The sequence below is a fragment of the Gopherus evgoodei genome, chromosome 3, assembly GCF_007399415.2.
Source record: "Gopherus evgoodei ecotype Sinaloan lineage chromosome 3, rGopEvg1_v1.p, whole genome shotgun sequence".
NCBI classification, from domain to species: Eukaryota; Metazoa; Chordata; order Testudines; family Testudinidae; genus Gopherus; species Gopherus evgoodei.
The window spans coordinates 125,784,802-125,797,532 of NC_044324.1; the positions used below are offsets into that span (position 1 = coordinate 125,784,802).

General features: G+C 42.5%; 1 protein-coding gene across 1 annotated transcript in view; it reads left to right on the top strand.

Moving 5' to 3' along the window:
• The window catches only part of ESR1 (estrogen receptor 1), a 177,119-nt gene that overhangs the window by 21,087 nt on the left and 143,301 nt on the right, over nt 1–12,731 (top strand). The window contains exon 2 of the mRNA XM_030556594.1: nt 11,722–11,912. Coding sequence (XP_030412454.1) covers nt 11,722–11,912 — 191 coding nt within the window. The remainder of the gene's footprint in view (nt 1–11,721; nt 11,913–12,731) is intronic.

Genomic DNA, 12,731 nt, shown 5'->3' on the forward strand with positions numbered 1-12,731 from the left:
CAGGATTTAGGTGTCTCAAATTAGGTGTTCATTTCCCCCAGAGCCATTAATCCCTCATTCATTTTCACCATGCACTCCCAGTTACCTGCTCATTCATTCATTCATTCATTCATCTCTCTTCATGCTCAGCCACAGAGAAGCTGAAAACCAGAGAAGCCTGAAACACAGCTCAGGTGATATTGGGGAGGGGTGGGGGGATTGGAAGAACTTTTGTACTGAGAATTTGCACAAATATTTTTTGCTCTGGCAGACTTCAGGTGTCACACTTGATTTCTTTTGATTTGAAATAATCTGTACAGGCAATGGAGGGAAAGGGGTCTAGAGTGACCATGCAGCCCATAATGGCAACTGATCCACTAGGCAGTTGCTTGGTTACCTGGAAACCCAGTCCCAACCTAGCAGGAGTCATCCAGCGACATCCTGTATTTTCAAACTCTTTATTTTGGGAATAATTGTGGTTGACTATGTCCCTACTTCACCGCTTTCTTGTGAGATAAATATCAAGGCAATAGGTCCCTTATAAATACCTAAGACAGATGTCGTTATACTCATTTTTATAGCTGGACAAACTGCTGCCAGATTGACTTTTCCAAGATCAGACAGCAAGTTGACAATGAAGCAGAGCCAAAACAAGGAATCCTGGTTGCCAGGCTCTGCTCACTAGGTGCCACTTCCATGGCTATTACATATTATTTTGCTGTTTGATACATGTTGTTACAATTAGTTTAATTAGAATGCTAAAAATTATGAGGGTCTCTCTTCAAGTCTACCTTTTTTGCTTTTATCTAGAAAGTAATTTTTTCAGTCTGGCAAAATCTTCCATCTCAGATTACCATTTAATTTATTTGCTAGTTTCCATTTTTGTAAAATCATCCTGACTTTATAAAAAAGTTTAATTTTGTCCAGATTACCTAGTATTACCTTTTTTTATATATCAAATGGAAATTGATATTCTAGAATATTAATTCCATTTTGGAAAGTAGACCAAAACCATACTAATGATTAATACAACTGTACAAAATATTCCCAGTCAACCTCAGTTATACTTGAAATGGGTCTTGGTTTCGGGTTTGATGCATGTGAACTTCAGCCTTGTCTTGTAAATGTGGACTAGTCTTGTTTTCAAAGCTGGGAATCCCACAAACTTGCATCTCCCTCACTCTCTCTAACAAGGGTTCCCTTACTCTCAGCAAACCCTGGGACCTGCCCTCCCTCTTATCTTAGATGTCTTTAGGTTTGTGAACAGGCTGAATTCCTGCCTCACTTTAGCACAGGACACAGGGATCCTGGGTTAGAGCCCAAACTGACCCCTCTTCCTGAGACTGTGTGTTATTTTTTTAATTGGCAGTTGAAATAACAATAACATAACATGAAACTCAGACTAAGTCACCTCCCTCTCCCCCAAACTAGGTTGTTCCTAGGGTTTTACTGCAGAACTTCTCCAACCCAGACCCTACATCCCTCTGCCTAGAGAGACTAATCCTTAGTATAGTCAGGTATAGACAAGTTCTACCTGTCTCTGGGAGTCAGCCAAAGTACCCTGCTAATCAGAGGATTTCTGAGTAAACTCTGCTAGCCTGTTACAGAAGGGAGTTATAAAATGGAGTCGGATGGGGAGAGCAGTGGCTTGTCCTCATCTCCTATTGTATATAATCTGGTCATGCTACAGCTCCAGAGAAGGTTTTCAATTTAAATAATGTCAAATTTATTGTCAATTACAAAGGGGAAGCTTTAATTTTCAGTCACAAATTCCATGCTATGTTTGGTTTTTACTTTCTGGGTCATTTGGTTGACCTCCTCCGCCCCCAGCAATAGTCAATAACTGGTTTGTTTGTTACCTTTTGCCACTTGCAAAGAGTGTAGAGAAGACTAGTGTTGCATGGTAATAAAAAGCCTGTGCCCTTATCTTTTGGACATGGTGATGTCATCAGTGCTTTTGACACCTCTCTGTTAGATTGTTGCAGTGTACTCTTCACGAGGCTACCTTTGAAATCATTCAGAACTGGATCTACTGCATAATGTAGTTTCTTGCGAGGAGCACGTTGCACCTGTGATTCATGATGTGCTCTAGCTAGCAATTGAGTTCTGGGTGAAATTCAAGCAACTGCTTTTGACTTTAAATCTGTAACTGGGTTGTGTCCTCTTTACCCAGAGACTGTCTCCTCCTGTGATGTTTTAATGTGATGCTGACATGATAACGCAAAGCTCATGCCAACACTCCTCTGCAATAAGTGGGAGGGGGCTGGCAGCAGCATAGTTCTGGTGTGGAGTGAGGAGTCTGTGGCACTGCAGTTTGCTTCCCATTGTGGCACACCAGAGCCTGGCTATGAGACCCTTACGACAAGCTGCAGGACAGTTATTTTTCTAGACTCTTTCTAAAGGGGATGTTTGAGCGGTGATGTTCCTGGGGAGGGAAGCCAGGAAGGAGAGTCTAATATTGGAGAGTGCTGTAGACGTGTGGACTCACCCCCACAGCGCCTCCTGCTGGTTGCTTCTGGGAATTAGCTCGATTCCAGCTACGGAGCGCCCTCTGCAGGCCGGTGATCCACCTGTCCTCCGCTGGCCCCGGGCCCCTCCCTGGACCTCGATGCCACTTTAACTGGGTCTCCCCCACCTCCCAGGGAACCCCGCCCCTCTATCCCCACTTTGCCTCAGTATTGACTACTGCCCAGTCATCGTCTAGCCCCCACACCCTGGGGAAGACTGCAGCATCAGCCACCCATCATAGGCAAAGGGGTCTTGGCCTGGCTGCCTTTACCCACCCTCTGGCTGTCCCTCTGCAAGCCCAGTACCTTAGAGGCCTAGAATTAGGCCCTGCAGCCTGGGGAATTGCTGGCCTAGGGCTTCCCAGCTCCTAAGGCTTTTCCCCCAGCCCTGCCTTCCTTTAAGTCCCCTTGGTGAGTCACTGAGCAGCCAGGCCTGTCTCTTTCTCCAGTCAGAGAGAGACTCTTTCTGCTTCTGGCTCCCTTGGCCTTCTTATACAGCCTTGTGGCTCAGTTTGGGGCATGGCTCCCAGCTGCAGCCACTCCTGCCATCAGCCCAGGCTTCTGGCTCCAGCTACAGCCCCTTGCCAGGGCTGTTTTAACCCCTTCTCTCCTGGAGCAGGAGTCCACAGGTGCCTTTAGGTGTTTGTCCCGCATCCCGACCAATTTTTGGTTGGGATGCAATTTGTCCTGATATTTTGTTCCGTCGGCAGCACTCCTTTTTTTTTGCTTCGCTGGCGGACCCTTTCTCCCCTCTCCCCCATGTGTCCCGATATTTTCTCCCTCTCATCTGGTCACCCTAGATCCCACATTTCTGCTAAAATTGTGCAGTAGAGAAGTGTGATGTTAAAATTCCATTATATTTGCAAATTATACTACAGAAAGTGTTACTATTTATTACATGTCTAGTATACCTTGAAATATATTTATGTAAATAATTAAATCATATAAATTAAATAAATTATATATAATAAATATATAAATAATTGAACTATACTGGTCAAATAAACAAAGCATATTCCGTGCTGCATTATCTCCACTTTAAGTATTTGCTTTATTTGTATTTTCCAAAATGTATTAATTTGCAGTGGGTCTCCACAGTCATTCATGTGAATTGGCAAGATTCAGCAATAGGTTGTTGGAGCTTTTTTAGATATGATATTCATGTAACAACAGCTTAAACCACACCCATAAAGTGTTTATGAGGAGTCAAAAGCAATGGGAAATATGTCAGAAGCTGTGTTGTTCAGGTATAAATATTCATATTCAGTTGTGGTGAATTCTCAGGGAAGTATCTTGAGCCACTAATACTTGGAGGCAAAAGAATAACATGTAAAGGTATCGGTTCAGATTTTTAGATATAATTTTGAATGCAAACTAAGATGGATTAATCACAAATTGTGGGGTGGGAAAAATGGTTGTTATTAATATGTCAGGTGCATATTAATAACTTCTGACTCGCTCTAATCTCCATCCCATGCATTCTTGTTTCTGTTTGGGTCTTAGCTGTACATTCTGTAACTAACAAGATAAGAGGACTGTTGCAATATTTCAGTTTATTCCTGCATTTTCCAGAAATGATATAAACATTTTGATAAAGAATGAAATCTTCTCTATCCTATCAAGAACACAATGAAGAAAGAACCTTGTGACTCTGTATTTGTTAGTGAGGCTCTTAATGAAAGTGAACCTTTGAAAAATTCTGCCTGTGTTCACAGAGCCACTGGGAAACCCTAACCTATTTCAAATGTGGGAACCAATGATGGTGACATTATAAAAACGTATCTTCAGAGTAGGACATTGCTTTGTGACCTCAGTGTGAAGATGCAATGTAGAGAATAGGGCCTGCTCCAAAGCCTATCAATAAGATTTAGGCTCCTAAATGACTTAGGTGCTTTGATCTCAAATGATTTGGTTGGCTACCCTGATGATTGAAGATCTCCAAATGTTTTCTGGGATAATGATGCCTTTTACTGCAACCTTTTTTAAAAATCACTTGTACTTAACTGCAGGAAGCCCAGCGCAGCTGAATTGGAGTACTTGGCAAACATTTGAACTTTGCTGGTAGGTCAGGAACCAGGGTGTTTGGAACAAATAGTTCAGATCTGATTGGCCTGTGGCAACAGCAATGAAACACTTAACTCCACTTTTTCTTCTGATAACAGTAGTTTGTGTGTAGAAAGTGAGCATTCCTATGGTGATTCACAGCTGTAGGAATCCCCAAAGATGAGCCACTGGGTTTCTCTCTTGTAGCTTTTTTCTATTATGAGAGAAGCTGATGGAAAGCACATCAAAACTGGGCAAGATAACAGAGTGGCTATTATTGGACTCTATGAATAAGACTGAAAAGAGAGTAATATAACTAATGTCAATTAGCATGGGTCTTTGGAAAATAGATCTTATCAAACTTCCTTTTTCTTTTGATGAAATTACAAGTTTGCTTAGTAAAGGTAATAGTGCTTATGTAATATACCGAGACTTCTGTAAGACATCTGACTTGAAACCACCTAGTATTTTAGTTTTTCAAAAAAACCTTAGAATGATACAAAATTAACCTGACACACACTTAATGGGTTTAAAACTGGCTAACAGATAGGTCTCAATGTACTTGTAAATGGAGAATCATCATTGAATGAGTGCAGGGATTGGTTCTTGGCTCTATGCTTTTATCAAGTGTTTTACCTGAAAGAAAACATAAAATCATCAGTGATAAAGTTTGCAGGTGACCCAAATTTTGAATGAATACAATAGGTTGCTGATCTACATTACTAGGTAAACTGCTTGCAAACACACTGTGTTTTTAATGTGGCTAAATGTAAATATATACATCTGGAACAAGGGATGTAAGTCATATTTACAGGATAGGGGACTCTATCCTGGGAAGCAGTGACCTTGTAAAGGATTTGGGGGTCATGGTAAATAATCAGCTGACCAGAAGTTCCTAGTGCAAGTTCCTAAAGGGCTCCTTGGATGTATATATAGGGGAATCTCAAGTAGGACCAGAGAGGTTAATTTCCTGGTACTGATCCAACTGCTGGTGGAATACTGTTCCATTACAGGTGACCACAGTTCAAGAAGGATGTTGATAAATTGGAGAGGGTTCAGAGACGAGAACATGAGAATGATCAAGGGATTAGAAAACATGCCTGATAGTGATAGACTCAAGGAGCTCCATCGGTTTAGATTCATAGAGTCATAGGACTGGAAGGGACTTTGAGAGGTCATCTAGTCCTGCATGAGTCTCCTGCACTCATGGCAGGACTAAGGATTATCTAGACAAGGGGTGGGCAAACTATGGCTCGTGGGCTGGATCTGACCCCTCAGGGCTTTGGATACGGCCTGCAGGCTTGCCCCCTGTGGCGCCGTGGGCCCCGTGCCACTCACAGAAGCGGCTGGCACCACATCCCTGCACCCCCCAGGCGGGGGGGTACGGGTGGAGGCAGAGGGCTCCGTGCATTGCCCTTGCCTCCAGGCACCACCACCCACAGCTCCCATTGGCTGGGAATGGGGAACTGCAGCCAATGGGAGCTTCGGGGGAGGTACACACATGGAGCCCTCTACCCCCCTCCCCAAAGGGGCTGCAGCACTTCCTGGAGCGGCATAGGGCCGGGGACAGAGAAGGCATGCAGGGAGCCTGCCCTGGCCGTGGTGTGCGCCGCTGCCACCCTGGAGCCACTTTAGGTAAGTGGCACTGGGCCAGAGCCTGAACCCTGCCTGCACCCTACACCCCAACTCCCTGCCCTAAGCCGCCTCATACACCCTTCCTGCACCCCAACCCCCTGCCCTGAGCTCCCTGCTGCATCCTGCACCAGGGCCGGTTTTAGGAAGTGTGGGCCCTGATTTGAATAGTTTCGACGGGGCCCCAGCAGCGATGACTCACCCGGTGGCGCTCCAGGTCTTCCACGGCACTGAAGGACCCGCCACAGAAATGCTGCCGAAGACCTGGAGTGCTTACCCAGTGGGTAAAAATTAAAAAGGCGTCTAAGTTTGGCACTCTTCTTTAGGGCTCAGGGCCCTCTTTGGCGCAGGCACGGGGCCCGATTCAGGGGAATCAGCCTAAAGCTGGCCTTGTCCTGCACCCCTGTGCACCCCAACGTCCTGCCCTGAGCCCCCTGACTCACCCCTCCTACACTCCAACCCCCTTCCGTGAGCCCCCTCATACACTCTGCACCCTTCCTCTGCCCCAATTCCTTGCCCTGAGCCCCTTCCCACACCCCCACACTCCCTCCCTCCCACACCCCCTGCCCCGGTCCTGCGTACAATTTCCCCATCCAGATGTGGCCCTCAGCCCAAAAAGTTTGTTCACCCCTGATATAGACCATCCCGGGTAGGTGTTTGTCTAACCTGATCTTAAAAATCTCCAGTGATGGAAATTCCACAACCTCCCAAGGCCATTTATGCTAGTGCTTAACCACCTGGACAGTTAGGAAGTTTTTCCTAGTGTCAAACCTAAACTGCCCTTGCTGCAATTTAAGCCCATTCCTTCTTGTCCTATCCTCAGAGGTTAAGGAGAATAATTTTCTCTCTTCTCCATCTAAACCTTTTATGTACTTGAAAACTGTTATCCTGCCCCTTCTCAGTCTTTGTTCTCCAGACTAAACAAACCCAATTTTTTTTCAATTTTCCATCAGTCACATTTTTCTAGACCTTTAATCATTTTTGTTGCTCTTTTTGGGACTTACTCCAATTTGTCCACATTTTTCCTGATACTCCAGGTGAAGCCTAATTAGCATGGAGTAGAGCAGAAGAATTACTTCTCAAGTCTTCCTTACAACACTCCTGCTAATACATCCCAGAATGATGTTCGATTTTTTTGCAACTGTTGCACTGTTCACTCATATTTAGCTAGTGATTCACTCACCCCCAGATCCCTTTCTGCAGTGCTTCTTTCTGCAGTACTCCTTTCTAGACAGTTGTTTACCATTTTGTATGTATGCAACTGATTGTTCCTTCCTAAGTGGTGTACTTTGCATTTGTCCTGAAAATTATTCCTATTTCCTTCAGACCATTTTTACACTTTGCCAGATCATTTTGAATGTTAATCCTATCCTCCAAAGCACTTGCAACCCCTCACAGATTGGTATAATCCGCAAACATTTTAAATGTACTCTCTATGCCATATTCTAAATCATTGATTAAGATATTGAGCAGAACCAGCCCCAGAACTGATCCCTGTGGGACCCTACTTGATGTGCCTTGCCAGCTTGACTGTGAACCACTGATAATTACTTTCTGGGAATGGTTTTCCAACCCATTATGCACTTATCTTATAGTAGCTCCATCTAGGTTGTATTTTCCTAGTTTGTTTTTGAGACAGTCACACGAGACAGTATCAAAAGCCTTAATAAAGTAATGATATACCACACCTACTGCGTTCCCCCATCCACAAGGCTTGTTGTTCTGTCAAAGAAAGCAATTAAGTTTGACATAATTTGTTCTTGATAAATCTATGCTGATTGTTATTTATCACCTTATTATCTTCTATGTGTCTGCAAATTGATTGCTTAATTATTTGCTCCATTATCTTTCTTGGTGCTGAAGTTAAGCTAATTGGTCTGTAATTCCACAGGTTGTCCTTATTTCCCCTTTTTTAGATGAGCACTATATTTGCCTTTTTCCAGTCCTCTGGAATCTCTTCCCTCTTCCATGACTTTTTGAAGATAATCACTAATGACTCATATCTCTTTAGTCAGCTCCTTGAGTATTTCATCAGGCCCTGGTGACTTGAAGACATTTAACTTTTCTAAATAATTTTTAACTTGTTCTTTCCCTGTTTTAGCTTCTCATCCTATCTCATTTTCACTGGCATTCGCTATGTTTTATGTCCAATCTCTACTAACTTCTTTGGTGAAAACTGAAACAAAAAAGTCATTCAACACTTCTGCCATTTCCACACTTTCTGTTATTGTCCCCCCCGCCCGCAGCCCGATGGAGTAACAGGCCTACCCTGTCCTTGGTCTTCCTCTTGCTTCTAATGTACTTGTAGAATGTTTTCTTTTTACCCTTTATGTCTCTAGCTAGTTTCATCTAATTTTGTGCCTCGACCCTTCTAATTTTGTCTCTATGTACTTGTTTATATCCATCCTTTGTAATTTGACCTAGTTTCCACTCTTCGTAGGACTGTGTGTGTGTGTGTTTCAGATAATTGAAGTGCTCCTGGTTAAGACAGGGTGGTCTCCTGCCATATTTCACATTTTTCCCGTGCAGTGGGATAGTTTTTCTCTTCTGCTCTTAATGTCTCTCTGAAAACTGTCACCTTTCGAAGTGTTTTCCCCCTTAGATTTGCTTCCCATGGGATCTTGCCTATCAACTCCCTGAGTTTGCTAAAGTGTGCCTTCTAGAAATCCATTATCTTTATCTTTATTTCCTTCTACTGTTCCTTAGAATCATGAACTCTGCCATTTCATGATCACTTTCACCCAAGCTGCCTTCCTCTTTGAAATTCTCAACCAGTCCCTCCCTATTTGTCAAATCTAGAACAGTCTCTCCCCTAATATCTTTCTCTACCTTCTGAAATAAAAAATTGTCTCCAATACGTTCCAAGAACTTGATGGATAATCTGTGCCCTGCCACATTATTTTCCCAACAGATGTCTGAGTAGTTGAAGTCTCTCATTGCCACCAACATCCTTAACAAAGAGAAGGTTAAGTGATGCCTATGTTCCAGTCTAGAAGTATCTAATAGGGTAAACCTATTTGATAACGGGCTCTTCAATCTAGCAGAGAAGGGTGTAACATGATCCAGTCTAGTTTCAACTTCCATCTATTGGAAATATGGCACAATTTTTTAACAGTGAGGGTAATTAACCACTGAACAACTCGCAAAAAGGTCACAATGGATTCTTTATCAGTGGCAATTTTAAGTCAAGATAGAATGCTTTTATAAAATATATGCTCTAGGAATTATTTTGGGGAAGTTATATGATCTCTAGACAGGAGATCAGATCACAATGATCCCTTCCAGGCTTGAAATCCATTAATCATTTTGATTAATAGTTAAGTGTATAGTCTCGTTCACCTAAACTGGTGTATAAGTTATCCTTGTTCAAATGTGGCTAAAGGTGTTTTGTTAGCTTATTTTTGCTTTTCATTGGAGTAAAAACGCTGAAAACTTCAAAAAGCCCTACTTCTGGAGGGCTGTTAATTTCCTGAGTTATGCTGAGGCTATTGGGGCTGGTGGACAAGAGGGAAGATCTGTGATCATAATGAGGGAGAGTTAGGCCATGAATTCTGTTTACGAGCTCAAGCTAGTCAACCTCTCCTCTGCCAGAACCCTCCTCTTCTCCAAGCTGGCCCTGTTGCTGTGAGGTACTTCCTCTTTCCAGTGGGTCCCATCCCCTACCTCAGCCCAAGAAACAATGGGAGGGTTGGGAATCTCAGAAAAGCAGCAAAGACTGAAGCATGGAGATCTCGTCTTCTCCATTATGGCCTGGTCTACACTGGGAGGGTGGGGATGGGGATTGATCTAAGATACGCAACTTCAGCTATGAGAATAGCGTAGCTGAAGTTGACTTATCTTAGATCGACTTAGAATCACTTTGCATCCTTGCCGCCCGGGATCAATGGCCGCCACTCCCCTGTTGACTTTGCTTCCGTCTCTCGCTGAGCTGGAGTTCAGCATTCGACGGGAGAGCAATCGGGGATCCATTTATTGTGTCTACACTACGCACGATAAATTGATCCCCGATAGATCAATCGCTACCCGCCAATCCGGCAGATAGTGTAGATGTACCCTAAGTGATGGTATTAGCAGCTCCATGTGTTGGAAGGAAAGGGATGTTCTGGCATCTTTATGGCTGTGGCGGAAGGGTAAAGGGAAAGTACAAAAATGCAGGTTTGATTAGTGCTCAGCTTCTTTTGCTTATTTCTAAATCTAGGCAACATGGGAGAAGAAGTAATGAAGTGATACAGTAAAAGGGATGTGGTTAAATGAGACTTTGAGGTAAATCAGCTTCAAAGGGAGAAATCAAAGCAATGAAGGACAATAAAATGATGGGAAAAACAGGAAAGGGTTAAAAGTAGACCTAGGGAGGGAGGTCTCCCTTCTCCTCTTAAATTTTAATAGTATCCAAAATATGCAAATGAATGTTACTTTGCATATTATGGTCATGTTTATGGTGTCAGGAATTTTGTCACCTCCTCACTTTCTAGAACCTCCAAAAAGCCAGAGTTCTGCCACGTCTGCATTTCACTGTTCACAGCTGTTTTTAACTTACACAAGTCACAAATAAACCACAGGTGAATATTAAAAGAAGAGTCCAAAATAAACTGGAACACAGAGCTTGAGGCAAAAGCTTTCACTTGACTTCAAAAATGCTGTTAACCTGGATTTTTGGCATAATTCAGTTGCTTAGAATAGGCTATAACTTTGATATTCTATGATTCTATGACAGTGCCTTGTATTTCTATAAGTGATATCCATTCTAAGCAGTTGAATGTCAATGAATTTAATTTGGGCACAGAAAACATATGAGTTTTGACAGTATGGGTAGTGGCATTTGGGAGTGGCATAGGAATGCTTCAAGGAAGTTTTGGCTGATATGGATACTTGGGAGGAGTGACAGCAGATGTTGGGGAATAATTTTAGTTACATGAAAGAAAGATGGCATTTGAGAGTAGGAGTCTTTGGAGAATTGTTGGGGAGTTTTGGCTAGAAGCTTGAAGTTGGTGTTTGTGACAGATGCCTCAGTAATAAAAAAAAACAGGGATTCCTGCTGCACTCAAAGTGGGGAAGAGGACAACCTGTCTGCACCTAAAAGTAAAACCTGGAGAAAGGTCCAACTTGTTAGATTCAGAAACACAATGTAATTGGCTAGGACAGGGTCATATGATCCTGATAAGATAACTGACATGTGTTCAAGGATTGAAAATTAAATAAACTTATTTTTGGTAAGTGCTTAGTATGTTAAATAGTAAGCCAAATAATGTTTAGTATTTTTGGTCTCATGATTCTGTCTCAGACAGTTGCATTCCATTTCCCAAAGCAGTCTTGTTCTTCAATATTTTCATAGTGCGGACCACATCTCAGCAGTGTCTCTCTGACCACATTCCCTTCCATTTTCAATCCCACAGATCATTTCTGTTCCTTTTCCTTTTCCTCTTTGTGATCATATAACATGCCTCTGGCAATGGCTTACGTGTAAAAGTAATGTTAAAGTATTTAAAATATTTTAATGTAACTCAGCATCTGGAATGAGACCTTTTAATATCAATAAATTCACTGAATTTTCATTTTACAGGCCAAGCTCAGATAACAGGCGACAGGGGAGCAGGGAGAGGATGTCCAGCACCAGTGAAAAGGGCAGCCTGTCCATGGAATCCACCAAGGAAACCCGCTACTGTGCTGTGTGCAATGACTATGCTTCAGGCTACCATTATGGAGTCTGGTCTTGTGAGGGCTGTAAGGCCTTCTTCAAAAGAAGCATTCAAGGTAATAACTTGTGGAAGTGTAGTAGTAAGTTCCTTATTCCTAGGGAATTGTGTATTTGTGAATGTACAGAGACTATAGATTGATTCCTGAAGAACAAAACAGTATATTTCACAAGCTGACAACCATCATGCATTTATGTCCCTGTTTGTTAAATTATATATATCAACTAATAACGTTGTAATTAGTTTAGTCCAAGATTTAAAAAAAACCCAAACCCAAAAACTTCTTCTTTCTGTCCTTGAGTTTGTGTATGTCTCATCATGGCACTGGTGAGGAATCTAATTTCAAAATAAAACTCTATGCGGAATCCTATTCAACGCTGCTCGGTTGTTCTCTTCCCTCCTCCCGCCTTCCCTTTGCACATATACTGTGCAAAGCTCTTTTATGTAAATACTCCTTATCTGAAACAGCCTTTTCTTGTGAATTCACTCTCAGAGTGCAGCTTAATTTTTGCTCATTGATTTATTATAAATTCAGTGCTAGATTAGCAAGATAGTTCAATTCAAGGCACAACTTAAGGACATCACCTCTTTAAATGCAAATACAATAAAATAGGTTTCCTTTTCAAAATATATTGTGTCCTGCAAGCAGTTGGGATGGGTGTGAGATGGGAAGAGTCACCCTCATGTTGTTTCTTTCTTTCATGGCTGTTGCTGTGCTTGCCGCTTGGTATCACCCAGGGAGGTACAGCACACCCTCTCAAAAAACAGTGACCAAAAACTGAACTGTCCAGGTAAAACCCTGTGGAACAGAGTACACCTGGCAGAAGTAGAATTGATATCTAGTGATTAAAGCTACTGAATGGTACCCAGGAATATC